The 16,253-nt window shown below is 39.9% G+C and overlaps 1 protein-coding gene across 1 annotated transcript; it reads right to left on the bottom strand.

The window, feature by feature from the left end:
- Nucleotides 1–3,395: 3,395 nt before the first annotated feature.
- On the bottom strand, nt 3,396–16,199 carry dedd (death effector domain containing). Its single transcript, XM_073470910.1, has 5 exons — nt 15,905–16,199; nt 12,840–13,479; nt 6,567–6,671; nt 6,291–6,428; nt 3,396–4,938 (listed from the first exon to the last, which is right to left on the bottom strand). The coding sequence occupies exons 2-5, from the start codon at nt 13,402–13,404 to the stop codon at nt 4,532–4,534; spliced, it is 1,215 nt and encodes a 404-aa protein (XP_073327011.1). The 5' UTR covers nt 13,405–13,479; nt 15,905–16,199; the 3' UTR covers nt 3,396–4,531.
- Nucleotides 16,200–16,253: the final 54 nt, after the last annotated feature.

Below are 16,253 nucleotides of genomic sequence, written 5' to 3'. Positions count from 1 at the left end.
ATGTAGGCCTACTCTATCTAATTCACAGTGATAGTGGCCTGTCAATTATGACATGTTTTCTGATATTTACCCATTGATGTTAGCAGAGATAAGATTTTGAGCAGGAGGAATATATTTGGTAAAAACATACACTGAGTACATTTGGATTTTGTTTATGTCAATCATTTGGCTATGTGCACTAAGCAACAGAAATAAGGAAAACTGTCAGATATTAGCATTAGATCCTGGCAATTCAAATGACACTTTTTACTAAAATGTGATTTCTGTTTTATCAAAAAACAAATCAAAAAATAATTTCATCACATTGAAGCATTAGGCTTATACTTTGAGTTTAATAGTAAACATTTCAAAACAAAGCTACTTTGAGTCAGAACCAGTCCCAGTACACCAGCTACGACGTTTCAAGATGTCAAATAATTTCTTTTTTTTTCAGATTTGCAGCATTTGAAAATGTATGATTATGATGGCCAGTTGACACTGGTGTTGACTCCAGTCCTGCATTCTGAGGAAATGTGTCCATATGTGGATGATTTTGTACCTCTCCATTCTGATAAAAGCAACACTGAATGACATATCAGGAAATACTGTGTCCTTTATAGCACTATCTGATATCGCTGTCTTGGTGTTTTTCTACAACATCATAATTAATGTTGCTCCAGGGCCATCACCGCAACTGACTAATCATGTTTTTGTTATTTAGCTTTGGAGAAAATACCAGAAAAATAGGCATATTGGAGAAGTTATTCTTTCTAATACATGGTTAATGTTGTGAAAGGGTCTACTTAACCACTCAGCCATGATGGATTACTTCGTAGATGGACTTTGTCGCTGTTTCTGAAGTTGAAATGATGGTCCTAAAGCAACATTAGTTATGAAGTTCCAGGAACAACACCGCCACAAGTCGCTAAGACATAACATCACAACAACATGATTGCTCAGATGCAAGGACGGTCCTGGAACAACACTAATCATAATGTTCTAGGAACAAGCAGCTACTCAAAAAGTAAGGTTAAGTAAGGTTGTCTGAGAGTCTGAGAGTACAAACTGCAAACTGTTACTGACCTCCAATTGAAATTAGCTTATTTATTGACCCCAATCTGTCTACTACTATTACATACTTGTTGCTGTGCTCAGAAATTGTAGAAAACAAGAATTTCAGGAATGTTGTTATAATCCAGGATTTTTTAATAGACCACAGCCAGCTGGCCACCAGCATACATGGAAGCATGGTAGTCCAGCCGATGTAGTCTGTAGACTTGATCCTACGTATCACAGAAAGATGAACAAAACAATCAAGCTCACCATTTTCATTCCACCATCAAACCAATTAAACAGTTTTGCCATATGCTCGAAATGTCATTTAAAAAAGTGCAGAAAAAAAGCAAAAAACTGGATAAACTGTACTCAATTGATTAAATCAGTGACTCAATGAAATGTTGATAATGGGCAACATTGGCTGACACTTCAACTCTAATGAACTGAAAGGGTGAAGATACTAAAAGCTTTATGGCACGAATGTACCAGCCAATATGAGCTTCTCCTGAAAACTTGGTCACAGCTAAACATCATCTGAGTTTTTCTACCACCAGCCTTGTGAAATCCTTCACTCCTGAGTAAAAAAAAAAAAAAGTCCTCTTTAGCTTAGACAGTCATGTAATCTGAGGCTTTGCAGCCACAGAATCTGAGGCCACTGCTGCGGGTTTCGATAACCTCCATTGAGTCCATGCTATGAAGATTTCCTGCTGTTCCCTGAACCAGAAAGGTGAGCCTAATAATGTGGCCACTGAGTGCTTTTATGACTGCATACAATTAAAGCCACTATCAGTAATACTGTCAACACGTGTTTGTCACAGGTAACCACCAGACTTACTGTCTCTGGTCAGCATGCCACATACCTTGCTGTAACATTTGTTGGCAGTGCTTTTTTTTCATATTCAAACCCTTAATAAAACGATTGATGAATACCTGTGGACATGTCATACGTCCTGATGGAGAAGGATGTAAGTGAGGACGCTCGTCCTTTCAGTCCAGATACTAAGGGTGTATTTACTTCTTTAGTTTGGTTTATTTGGTCCAAAAGGAGTTTTGACTCATGTCATCCTTTATCATTATGACCCACGTGGGGAAATCAAATTCCAGTGAATGACAGAAGTTTATGCTGCATTTTAATGCAGCTGATGAGTATATTTATGTTCTTTGGAGTCACAAAGAGCTGACCAAGAAATAATCGACTATAAACATCATTAGTGTTATTCAACTGCAAACTGACTGCATGTTATGAATAATTAGTAACATGTAGAGACAGGACGAAAAGGATGCATTTCATACAGTAATGACTCGGGGCTGATTAGCGTGGGATCACTGTCACACACTTTAATGGACTGAACAGATGTAGTACACAGAGGATAAAACACAGCTGTTTTAACAGCTTTTGGCCTATTAATCAGGGAAAACCTGTGCCAACGTGCATACCCATTTTCATTTTTGCTAAATGATTTGCATAAATATACATATATGTGGCTTATAAAGATCAATTATAAGACCGCTTCCTGAACAGATCTCATGAGCAAAGTAAAATCATTAGTAGTTTTACTTGTGAAATTGTGTTAAAATGATGTGTACTAAATGGTGTGGTTGGTCCACTTGCTTTCACACCAGAAAGCACTTGGAAACAGTCCAAGACCAGCCTTTCTTAGCGATCTCGGCTCACTTGGTTTGAGTGCGACTGCTGTGTTCACGTTCATCTTCACAAACTGATCTTTAGGGTGAAATGCTGCTGGTTTTAAAACAGCAGCTCTAAACAAGGCAGGTTTCTCCAACACATCCAACAGGCCGTCAGGCAACTAGTGTTGTCGAAAAAAAATCTAAATACTGAAACATCAATTCTGAATATTTGAAATGGTTTCAATACTCATTTTTCGCAGTATCAGTACACCAGTACTAGCTGAATTTTTTTGCTCTTCTCTCTGACAGCGAGTTGACACATGCACTGCTGTGGTGCCAATATAACCTTCCAGACGTAAATTGACGTAGATGCTGTTGTGCTTAACACACAGTAAACACGCCTTGTCACATTTATCTTTTAATAAAAATCTAAGATTGTATTACCTCAATACTATGTCATATGTCCCTGTGGTATCGAACATGGTATTGAATATCGTTTATTTTGAAGGTATTGTATCAGAGTTAGAAATTCCAGTATCCTGACAACCATTCAGGCAACTGAATGAGAAAGTGATGGCAACACCTGCTCATACCCCCTTCTGAGCATGTGAACTCAACTGCATCCTTATCCATCAGGAGGTATGACATGCCTGACTGCTAAGAATTGAATGTGCGAGTTCAACTACAGTAGGATGAAACATCTGCAACTTCACAAAAACAAGCTCTGTGAGTTATTTTTGTTCTGGGATTTTATTTACCTGCACAACTGAGATGACTCTACACATACTGGCTGTGATTTTCACCTGCTGTCGATTTGTTATCAAATGTATTTTCAATTTAAAAAAAAAAAAAAAAAAACTTAAAAAGTTCAGTGTTATATACGGAGTGAACATATTTGAGAGGGTGAGTGGGGATCAGAGGTATAGGCTGACAATGAAACTGGCAATGATTTGCAATCATCCACACAAATCTACAACACCAGGGTATGACTCATTATGTCATTGGATAAGATTTGACACATTAGAACAATCCACAAAGTTTTAAATATTAGCAGTGACTGGACAATTGAAATTTCAAATTAGGCCAGAAGAACAGCTGCTGGAAATAAGCCATGTTTTAAAACAAATCATTTGTTAAAATAAAGCCAAGACACATTAAAGTCGACAGTAACCAAAAACGAGTCAATAAAAAATGCTCTGGAAGGGTTCATTTTTACAGACAAGGGAACTCTCAACGTCTTGGGTACAAGTGGGATAAAAGACTGAAAGAAATAGAAATAACTTTAAGTCAACTACAGCCTGCGCTTTCCTATAACATACAGAACACTCTCATTGGGTTAATTCCAATCAACTGGTAATGTACCTGAAAAACCTGGAAAAACCAGTTTGACTTTGATAAGGTACAACTCCCACTGGGAGTAACTTGTCAGAGTAATGCATGTTTTCTGGATTGAAAAGAACTCCACTTTTGAACAGGGGTAAAGAGTATCATTAGAGTTAACAAACGTGTTTCAATGAACTAACATACCAGAAACAAGAAATAAATTCAATTCAATGCACACATGAATCAGCATTCTCCTCCGTGAAGGAAATGAACAGCTCAACATTCAAAATAATGTCAACCTGTATGAATCGCCTACTTCTTTATGCTAACATAGTTCCCAATCACCTCGCATGCTACGCTAAGGGGTGCCAAGTAGATAACGTATGACCTTGGCTCTCAAGGAATCAATGCGGTGGCTAGAAGTTCTTTAGTTCCCTTCAGGCACGCACTTCAGGCACCTCAAATGACACAACCACATCTCACTCTTCTCCCTGTGGGGGAGGCACAGCAGCGGTCCTCCCTTATGCTACTTCCTGGAGAGTGTCTAAGATACAGAGTCTTTGCTAGCTCCTGGTGGGTTCCCGCCATTCGTGACCAAATTACGAAGCAGTTTGCGTCGACCGGCCTGGTAGTCCTCCTCGTCAACATTGACCAACAGTTTTATAGCTTCGTGGCCCACAGCCTGCTTTAAGGAATCTGTGATAAAGACCCCTTTAAGGGCCTCTAGCAATGATCCATTGATATAGTCCCTCCAGAAGGCATCCAAGTAGGTGAGCTCAGAAAACTTGATGTCACAGATGATGGAGCCCAAGTCTCGGGATTTGAGGATAGTGTTTGCCTGGTTGAAGCGCTCAAACTGTCGCTCCACTGCCTCTTGCTTGTTGGAGAAGACGTTGCCCTGAAGAGCAGACTCATGCTGGCAGTATTCAGCACGAACCCGAAGGCGGATGTCTGAAGGAGGAGAAGAGCGCAAGGTAAGAATGAAAATCATAGTTGACCGACAGATGGCAACCAGCTTGACCTTGTACAAATGCCAGGGGTGTGTCTTGAATTTCCCCTCTGGGAATCAATAAAGGATTATCTTAACAAGCCTGAAAACTCCACACAAGTGCTTCCAAATTGTTGTATCAGTGTCTGCGCAGTCTCACACTCACACACACACACACACACACACACACACACAGTCTTAATCAAAATGAATTTGGAGTTTAAATACAATAAAGTAATTAAAGGTGCAACATGTAAGAATTTTAACTGAACATTCAAAAATGAACTAAGATCACCAACAAATAACAGTTTCAATGTGATAACGTCTATGTATTGCTGCAGTGATAGCTTCTAAAGATAGCATGTTAGCCAGCTAGCCCCGACCCGTCACTGTCCACAGCTCCGGCACTGTCCCAGTCCGGACCACTAGCTGCACAGCTAACTGAGCTGCCTAGCTTATGACAGCTACAGTTAGGAGCAGTTAGTGGTTACTCTGGTGATATGCTGGCCCCCTTTGTTTGGAAAATAATTTGACAGGTGGACATTTCTTAAATATTGCCCCTTTAAAATCAAATATATAACTAAGACAAACTTATTAAATGTGTATACTCTTACAACTGATTTCCAAAAGCAGAGTGTGAAGCTTCCCAAGTTAAGAATTAACTTTTTACTCTTTGGAAACTCTTTTTTTTGGTGCCCATAAATGAACTGAAAAGGTCTCCTTATTGAGCAAGTTTAAGGGTGTTGATTATGTGAAGTATTAAAGCTGTGAAGGATTTAGGCGGCTCGATTAACACAAATTGAACATAATATTCATGATGATGTTTCATCGGTGAATAATCACTTGAAAATAAGAATGGTGTTTTTGTTACCTTAGAATCAGCCTTGTATCTACAAAGGGGGCTGCTCCTCTGTGTTGTGCTGTGTCTGAACCACAGTGGTCCTACGAGGAGCTACTGGCAGCAGCGGTCATACGGTATATTTAATTGAAAGAAAACCAAAGAGCGACACTGAAGGCTTTTCTCATTGGAAAAGATGTTTTTGCTCTTCTCCCAACTGACTTTGGTGAGTTAATTTACCATGTCATGGTTTTTATTGATCTCATTTGTTGAAGTAAGTCATAGACTGTGATATACAGGTGGTTCTTCCATTATAGTATTTTAAGTGAGTGGGTTACTAAGTAAGTGCCTACCCATTTAAAACATCAGGTTAGTCACTGGTGTTCCTAAGTTTTTCTCTACCAAACTCTCTTGCCTGGGCTCATTTCAAGTCCAGACAAAAACAATAATCCCTCTCTGTGTTGTGTTTCATTTTACCACATGTTTGCTTCTCTCTGCAGTCAGCTGAGGAATGACTTCTCCTCCGTTTACGGTTAGATACAGGAGGGGCCGGCTTTATTCGTGGAGGGCCAACATGAGGTCCTGACGGGGAACAGCATATGACTGGCTGAGGACCTAGAAAATGACATTAATATTGATGTTAATCAATCAACTTCACATATTACTAATCTTACTCTTGTCCTGCTGAAATAAAAGTGTAACAAAAAGAACACACACACACACACACACACACACACACACACACACACACACCTGTTCTTCTGTGAGGCGCCGTGTCTGTGCTCTGCACTGCTCCTCTTGGTGAAATGTAGCGCACTGATGTCTCTTCCAGATACTTGTCCACAGGGTCTGGGCACACTGAAAACAACAGTTGATTCCTGATGTTAGTTTAAGTGCAGTGCTGATCATCACATTTGAACCAGTGTAATACATCACACAGAAAGCAGAGATGATGCTGTCAGTTTTATGCACTGCCAAGGTCAATACATGAGCCTTCACCCCAGTCAAGTACAGACCAACATGTTTATTATGTTTGTGTATTTATATCATTACTATTTTTACATAAAACCATAATTTACTTACTAGCAATTTGCAGTGAACTATGTAACTTTGAAATGTTTGAAGGTATATTATTTGTACAAGAAGAACAAAATTCATCATTGTTGTGACATTGATAGAAGCTGAGCAGGGCTCCAGGCTAGGCATGAGACCATGTGGAAATTTAATAGCATGGTTATCCTGTCCAACATAACTGTGATTCATGATCACATCACATTAATCATCAAAATATTCTTAAACATTACGATAAAAACTAAAATTGCACGAAAACATGACACAAAACACTTTAACCTTACATTTTGTTACGAAACATTTTCATTGCATCACAGATGGGACACACATCTTTTTTTCCTGAAAAACAATCAAAGGATCTTAAATAAGTAATCGAAAATGATAAGGTCTTTCTGCACAAATAAAGTATAAAGAAATCTCCCTGTGGCTTTTTTTATTTGGTATGCGCAGTATTTATACGCATATTTATACTCAGTTAACTTGTTTCAGTGAGGGATACAATGTGCAGGCTGTGCCTTCAGCCATGGTGACAGACTTGACCATTCATGAGTGTCTCATTTTTTTTTTATTGTGATCTGTAATATATTTTTTGTTATCATCCCATCTCGAAAAAAACTACTTTAACTGACCCAAAGTGAATGAAAACCATCCCCATATTCAAATGCCTTTTCTTTACTTTGTTATCATCTATAATTATTAATTTAAAGTATTAGTATTTATAGTACTTTTACCTCCAAACTGTACTTAGCTGTAGTACTTCAGTAGATTTATTCACTATAAACTTGTTGTTAAATCAGACACTCCACAGAAAAGGCAAGCATCCTACTGGACTGTGCACACACTGTACTAAACCGGAAAGTGTCAACATTACCTGATAGATTGCAACAGGTATGATGAAGAAAGAAGGGAATTGATATCAGTATTAATTGATAGAAAACACACTACATTGTGGAATCTGTTTTGAAAGACATCCTGGAAAGTACACAATCTACTTATAAATTACATAAGTTGCATAAGAGTAATGGCAATAAGAGAGAGGACAAAACTTTGTTTTTTCTGCCAGTCTACTGCTCCACACTCCAGTCCAGTAGATGGCGGTAATGGGCCTTTAAGCTGGTCTGACACCTGCCATTAAAACTCACAGAAGATGTGGTAAACTTGTTGTGGGTCACATTAAACCGCAGCTCACTGCTCAGTGTTTCCCCACACATAAACTTTACTTGGATGGTCTGCCTAGGTATATCAATGTCCCTTCAATTATATTTGGCAACCCACTTTAGCATTTTATATTTTTATTTTTGTTAGCCATCGCAATTTGCAAATCTGTACCCAGTGGAAAATCTGCCTTCGCTCTTCCCCTCCAGTCTACTGACAATCATGCATGCTTTGCAGAGAGAGAGAGAAGGACTCATTGTGTTATTACATCCCTTCTGTAAACACACTGATTGTGGTGCGACCTCTCCTACTTAATGTAGGCCTACTTATGTTGTTGTTTTGCACAAATCTGTAAGCGCACCTGGTCGTTGAGATGATGTTTGGTGCATGTCAGTTTTGATCTGATACATAATTAACAACACGCCTCCTCCACAAGCCACAGGTGGCTTAATGCATAGTGTGTTTTTTGGGCATCTGTATAAAAGGTACTGCTGATGAAGAAAGCAGATAACATTGCTGGGAGAAAGAAAACAAAGACAAGGCAAGCCAGTTTGCGTTCATTAAGATGAACAATTAAGGCAACACTATATAATGTTGGTAAAGTATTTAGCGATTTTGAATTTTTGTGTGTCTCTCAGGTCATCACATACCGGTGGACAGAACTGGCAACATGTGGCTAGTTAGCAGGAGACCGGGGATAGCCGATTAGCTCAGCTCCACAGGTGGTACACTGCTTATGTCTTTTGTTGTGTTTTACTAGAGTTGAGCGTTGTGCACACTAGGGATGTATCGGTTACCGGTGTCACGGTAAACCACGGTAAAATTCCTGACGGTGAAGGTTACCGTTTAAGTTTTAATTACCATGGTAACCGCCGCGGTCGATAACCACGGTGTGGAAAACTCGCAAGATACTTTATCCAAGTCTCCCTACGCAGGCGCAGCGTGCAACGTGCAACGTGTGCTTGTTATGTAGTGAAGAAGACATGGTGGAGGGAGGACGTGATAGTAGCGGCATTTTTCTGCCTTCAAAGAGAACCAAATCTGAAGTCTGGGCGTATTTTGGTTATTATAAGAATGCTCAGGGACAGCTGGTCGAGGATGGCAGCCCTATCTGCAGGAGCTGCAAGAAGAAAGTTGTTGCGAGGGTTGGCAACACATCCAATTTACTTACTCATTTGCACGACCATCACCCTCAACTGTTCAGCGAATGCAAGGTAAATTAACCTTAAGCTCGGGTGCATGATGTGTGTATGTCGAGTTTTCTCTGTCTAATTTGCTGTTGTCACTAATGTAAACTGACCAGATAGTGGTATAACTGAACGAAGTTGATCCGTGATTTGGCACGTTATCTGAACCGCTTATTAATTGTAGATTTCACTTTTTAAAGTCAACCTAATAATTCCCCAGATATTGATGCAGAGCTGCAGTGAGGATGATTTGAGACAAACACGTACTGGGTGGACTGAGTTAGTGAATGCAAAATGACTGAGATGACTGACTTTCATCTCAGCTCCGTTCACCGGAGCAGCGTCTACCTGTGGCTCAGCAGCCATTTGACCAATCAGATTGACCGAGTCCATTGACGACAGACGAGCAAGCAGACAGAGACAGACAGCCAATATATATAAGTAATATCAGAAATATATAATACTTGTGGATTATTTGTAGAATAGACTATATATAAAGAATAATATAAAATGGTGAATATAACAAGTGTCTAGATAGAGATAAGAGCCAAAATAGTGTTCATAATTAATTCAACAATAATCCTTTTTGTTTTGATCTAAAAAATTATCCAACCTGTTTCTCACAAAAGTGATATGATCTAGATTGTGAGTTGTGTGATCTGTTGGTTGCACCCTTAGTATTAAGTAACAATGACAGTAATAATTAATAATGACATTTTCTATTCATTTTTTTCACAGAGAGGGTCTGCTGGCCAATTGAGTGCTACTGCCAGTACATCTCATTCTACCTCTGTAACGCAGACATTACAGGACGCGTTTCAAAAACAGGCTGCTTATACCCTAAGCCTTTTAATATATAATACATCTATTTAAATATAAATCTTGGTGAAATTATTTCAATTTATCAGTGTATCAGTGTTTTTTCAACATTTTGAAGACATTTTAAAAATACCGCGGTATACCGATAACCGTGATAATTTTGGTCACTATTACTGTGGTGTGAAATTTTCATACCGTTACATCCCTAGTCACTGCACACAATGCCACAGTGCCACTATACTACTCATACCAAAGTCAGCAAGGGAAAACTCTCATCAGTAACATGTTGGTGCAGGTTACGCTGCAGTTTATTAGCACTGCACACTGTTTTTGTAGCCTGCAGCATGAGCCTCGTTTTGATTCGCTGCTCCTAATCGCCCTTACAGTAACTGCTTTACGATTCCTGTATCCATTTCACATTAAAAGCCCTTTAGCATTTCAGCAGACAGAAACCCTTCATTAACCATGCTTTTTATGGTGAAACATGAGGGGCATGTTGTGGAAAACTAAGTGATTTGCAAGGTGCATGTGTGACTATCTGAAATGTTGCTGCTGCCATCTTTTCTCCAGCTTCACTCATTTGATGATTTTATTACTCATTGTGTTATTTAACTTTTAAGTTAAGTCGAATGGTTGTTGTGAATCTTTGGCCTCATATCAACCGGTTTGAAAAACGTGTAAGTTGGCCCAACCCTAACAAGCATACTGCAGGACGCTGCTGCCCACCTGCTGCTAGGTAACAGCTAACTTGCTCTACTACTGCCAACTTCGAAACAGATTTATCGTTCACAATGCAACATTATCAGGGAAAGATACTATCTGGCCCCCATCGATAGAGTTTACTGCGTCTTTTTGGATATCAGCGCATCATATTGTTCCTAGGTCTTGCACCAAGTAGCCAGCCAGCGACTTTGGACAGAGAGAAGAGTACAGTAACAGCATGAGAAGACATGCTCCATTGCTCGGTTCAGTTTGTCATTTGCTAAGTGACAGTCATACATACTGTACAGATACAAAAATGCTTTCATCCCAGAGGTGTCCCAGAGAAGATCTCTGCCGGTCCCAATCACATTTACTATTGTGACACAGGATGCTGTTAGTTTCTGTGAAACTAATGCACTACTGTACTGTACTTTCTTTTTCAGTTGTTGATATGATCTTATACATTTTATTTGTTATATTAACTATTGTGTATTGCAGAATCCCTTTTGTTGTGCAATGATGTTGCTAGGTACGCACTGTAGTTTATCCCAGATAATGCTACATCATGAACCACAAATCCATATTGAAATAATTATAAAAGGACACCCATTATCATGACAGGAGAAATCCGCTGGTGACAGTTTCCAACCATCTGTGTACTGTGCATATCTCAATCATTGTGACACTTTCTGCTGCAACAAGACCAATCCTTGACTCACAGATTCCAACAAACAAAGCTAGAAAATGGGTATTGGTGACTGATTCTGTATTCTGTCATGACGATGATGACAGATGATGCTTTGCCGTTCAGGAGACAGGCCATGTTGAGACAAGTGTATCAGGACGGTGTGACAGGGCTGTAAGCCTACCAGATTGGGTTTTTCAATAAAAAAGGTTCAACTATTTGGATTTTTTTCAGTTCAGCTCCACACTAAACTTCTTTATCAGCCTGCATCAGTGTGTTTTACCTGCAGCCTCAGACTTGCAGTTTAACACCTTTCTTCATCATCTGTGATTTGAAAACATCAGATCTTCACACAGTCAGAGAGAGTACAAGTGTGTGTCCTGCTTACAGTTCAGTTATAAAATCCCACATCATGTAGTGTCTCTCTTGCCGGCTGCTGTCGGCCCTGCTACACATTTTGGGCCCTAAAAATGTAGATTAGGATCTGGTGCCCCCAAATTTCAGCTTCTCTCATTTGTTACATCACTTTATTTTTTTTAACTAATGTGGCAGATAATATAAAGGTATATTTATGGTTCCTTTTATTTATAATTCCTCAATGAGATGTCATCCCTGTGCACTTTCGTAAGCTTCTCTGTTTTATCCTGTTTTTCTAACGTACTCTGACTAACAAAATCTGTCTCTGACTGACTGGCTCATCAACTTTCAGGGGGCAGCTGCAGATGTGCCAGTGTTTTGTTTTCAGATTTGGGATTTTATTTGTTTTTCCATTTGTTTACTTTTCATATACATTTTCATCAAACATGATTATATGATGGCTATGTGATTATAACCATATAACATCAAGCATGACAATTTGTCAGAAATCACAAATGTTATTTGGGACCCATCAAATGACCAACTGTGAGTCCCAGGGACTCACTATATTGAAAGCATAGCAGCATCACTAGTTGTGACATATTGTTCTCATGGGAAGAATATCGTAATAGTATAATAATCCACAAAGGGATGCATTTGAGTTAACTCTGATTATAAGCCTACCACTGATCTTAACACAATGCTGTCAATCTTGGAGACAAACAAGCATGTAAGAAGCACATCTAGTAAGGATAACCAGGTCAAATGAGCTGTCATTTGTGAAAAACTTGTCAAGCCATACAGATTTTGATGCGCGTTAATTCACACTGTTACCATACCAGTGTTTGGAGCGGCCAAGAAAGACTTATGATTTGCAGTGATTTGACACAGATTGAAGCACTCGAGCGCTTCAGTTTTGACACAATGTGATGAAGCTTGAAGCTCTACATATTTTTTGTCAAAAAGTGGATCACCTTATATACGTTATTAATTAATAATTAATTTAAGACAGCGTGAGTGTTAACATACTGATGACACTGCTGTACTCACCAGCCTGCCGTTTCCTGAGTGTGACATAAGGCAGTAGGTCATGGCGTGTGATAATCCTCAGAAGCTGGAGAATGTGTCTGAAGTTGGTCTCATCACAGCGACCTTGGCGCTCAAGGGCCAGCAGGAAATCCTTTCCGCTCCTGATGCCACCACGCTCATACTCGTCAATCACATCAACAAACAGGAATGACAGTACCCTGACATCCCGGTGCGTTAGCTGGGCTCCAACTATGTCAAACATGCGGTGGAGTGAGTACAGCCCGTGGGAGTCGTCCGCTGCCTCCTCAGGCCACGGTTCAAAGCCCCCATCTCTTCTGGATGAGCTGGAGTTGGTGCAGGATGCAGAAACGTTCCTGTTGGCTGACTCCCCGCTGGTTGCTGCCACACCGGAGCAGCCCGGCCTGCCTGTCAGAGCTCTGTGGTCCAGAGGCCTTGAGGCTGCACTGTTCTGACTTGAGTCCAGCTGATTAGCCTGAATGTGAGGCCGGGCCTGATGAGCAGAGGAGTTCTGAGCAAGGTTGGGAGGAATAACAGCATTGGGGACCTGTGGCTGCTGTGATGTCATCTCAGGACCCGATGGTGAAGAGGGATGTTTGAATCCCTTCAGCTCCTGCTGTCTTCGTCTGCTCCAACTGATGAGCTATGTACGGAGAGTGGGGAATCACATATCATCGATAAGTTCTTTTAGATCAAGCTTACCATCAGTGACTAACATTATTTATCAATAATTAGCTACATGATACAAGAGGCCCCTCTACCAACATCAGTATTTCTGATTACTCTTTCATGGAAAATATCACATTCAGAGAAACAGAACAGAGACACAACATTAAAAAAAAGCAAGGGCCAACTATTTAAAGAAGGTGGCAAATGATTGGACTACGACTGGGTGACATCACAAGACTATGTTTCCCATTAATAACCTAGACTGTGGTAGGCCACCACAGTCTAAGTAGTATAATCAACTGAAAATATTGTTCACTTCTCATAATAGCATTAAAGATATGTCCTCTGTTATTTCAGCAAAGCATCTTTCACTCCCAGTCATTCAAGCCCCCCGCTGCTTGCTGTATGATCTGTCTCTCCCTCTCTTTATCCCTCTCTCTCTCCCGTCCAAGGCCCTGTCACTTCTGCCACCTCCCCCTTGACCAAAGCTTGTGTCAATGTTTACAACTTTCTCTCTATTGTGTCTGTCTTGCTAACTTAGATGTCCAATGTATCTCTTGGTCGGTCTGTTTTTTTGTCAGCCACTTCCAGTAATGTGTCCTGTGACCTTGTGCCAACAGTGTTTATGATGTGCAGTTCAGAAGATACCCAAATTGCGTGTGACTTGCATTCACATACATATTCATTTTGTGAAGCTGCAATTCTGTGATAAGATTAATTGTGAAAAAACAGCATTATAATGAAGTACTGTAGTGCTGCAGAGATGCAATGGTCTGGAAAGTATATTGTATAGATGTAGGAAAACGTATTTGTTTGGTGCTGACCCCATCAAATGTTCCATCATCATGATTTAATGTTTTTTTAGGGGAAAATTAAAATTATGACATAAAAATGATCATTCCCACTAATCATGAATCATATCACAATCATAATATCCACCTATAGCAATATGTCTTCTTTTCATACTATGATAACTCTATTCTTAGAGGACAGCTATGATTTTTCTTTTCTTGTGACTTCTAGTCTCAGATAAGTCCACAGCTGCATGAGCTGATGATCTGATATTGCTGCGCTGGTGTTGTTCCTGGAACATTATAAATATTATTACATGGTCTGGTTCATCAGTGTGATAAGAACTTGGTCTGCCTGAAATGACAGAAAGCATATTTTATGTATTTGACAGGCCTATGCCCCATCCGCTCAGATGGACGAAGAGGGACTTGTGACCTATACCGCAGCCACCCATCCAGGGTAGGTCGAGAGGTTTTGGCTTAACAATAAAATGAGTGACGACTATATTCCATTTAGTTGCTTCAGTTTCAGGGTCTGGGTTTTGTGCATGCTGACTCACTGTCATTGCTGACAGCACCTCTCACACTGAGGTGACCCTCATCAATGTGCTTTTTAAAAAAAGTCTACATGTCTGCAGTGAGAAAACCTGGAATCATTGGCTGTTTGGTTGAGGGACTGTTCAATAATGGAACAGTCATTATCAGCACAATAAGTATTGTTCAATTATAGATCAAATGAGGGGATGTAAATGTTACAGAAGAGCAGCGTAAGAATAAGAAAACATTACAGAAATGGAATTAGTGAGTTAAAATAGACCATTCCAGTTTTGACATTGAGAGATTTTGTCATTAGTAACGTTTCTATCTTGTCTTTTTACTTCATCAATGTCATGTCTACGTTGTTCGTGAAGTACACATGGTGCACAAATGCATTTATGAACACAGGAAATCACGATTTTGATCACAACCATAATCGTTAGCTGTTAGGCCGTTTGGACTAACAGCTAACGTTACAGTTACCATAACGCTAAGCTAGCTAATGCTAATTCAGCTAACGAAAGCGGAATTTATGTAAACACAAGAGCCGATGCTCTGTAACGTGAACAACACTGCTGCCACTTGGATATTAAGTCTTAGGAGACCGTTTCTAATGTATAGATCAAACACACGCACACACACCCTCCCACGTCCAGCTGTTTAGTAAGATACATAACAAGCTGACAACCAGCTAAGCTGGGTGCCTAGCGGAAGTTAGCTAGCAAGCTAACGATAGTTGTCTGGAAATTAAAAACAGATGAACAATGCCGACGTGTGGTCATCACACAACAAAAGTGACCCCTGATCCGTGTTACACTACTTACGACTTAATAACTAACAATTTGCTATTTCGTCAGTAACGTTGACGTAACCATTAGTCTGCACATAATAACACACCTGGGTGAACGTTCTCCCCTTGATTCGCGTCCTGGTTTGTTATGACTGCTCATGGCTAGCTTTAGTCCACGTTTGCTGTCAGCGTTGACATTATCCAAACTTACTTACATAAAGCCAAGCAAAACACACCATCAAAAGAAGAAATGTCATTATCTTTTAATAACTTTACATTACCTCCTGTGTTCCTGGATGTTCCTGACAAGTTGGACAATATCACAGTTCGGTAGGCAGCTAACGCGAAGTTAGCTTCCTACTGTCTAATAGCAAAGCAAAGCTTATTTCTGGACATAAAACACGTTTCCGTTGAATAGTTTTGGTGAACTACAAGACGGATGCTCAACACATATGTTTCCAGGCTATCGGTGTGCGGCACGGCGTCTTCCATTCCAGGAATAAGAGTCCGTTTAGCTAACGGTTTTGGTGCTCAAACAGACATCATGGGAAAAATAAGAAGACAATTTTCGTTCTCCAGCTAAAATGAAAGAACTTCCGGTTCACAGTGCAGTTCAGTTCCGGTAACACC

This window comes from Pagrus major, chromosome 7 (assembly GCF_040436345.1).
Source record: "Pagrus major chromosome 7, Pma_NU_1.0".
Classification (NCBI taxonomy): domain Eukaryota; kingdom Metazoa; phylum Chordata; class Actinopteri; order Spariformes; family Sparidae; genus Pagrus; species Pagrus major.
Note: the sequence above shows the minus strand (reverse complement) of the source record. Positions and strands in the feature narration are given on the sequence as shown.

Excerpts from the sequence above, each read along its gene's own strand:
- dedd (XM_073470910.1), bottom strand. The coding sequence starts at position 13,404 with ATGACATCACAGCAGCCACAGGTCCCCAATGCTGTTATTCCTCCCAAC. Across the intron at positions 6,672-12,839 it reads ACTCAGGAAACGGCAGGCTG|TGTGCCCAGACCCTGTGGAC; the intron begins GTGAGTACAGCA and ends TGTTGTTTTCAG. Across the intron at positions 4,939-6,290 it reads CAGAGAGAAGCAAACATGTG|ACATCCGCCTTCGGGTTCGT; the intron begins GTAAAATGAAAC and ends CTCCTCCTTCAG.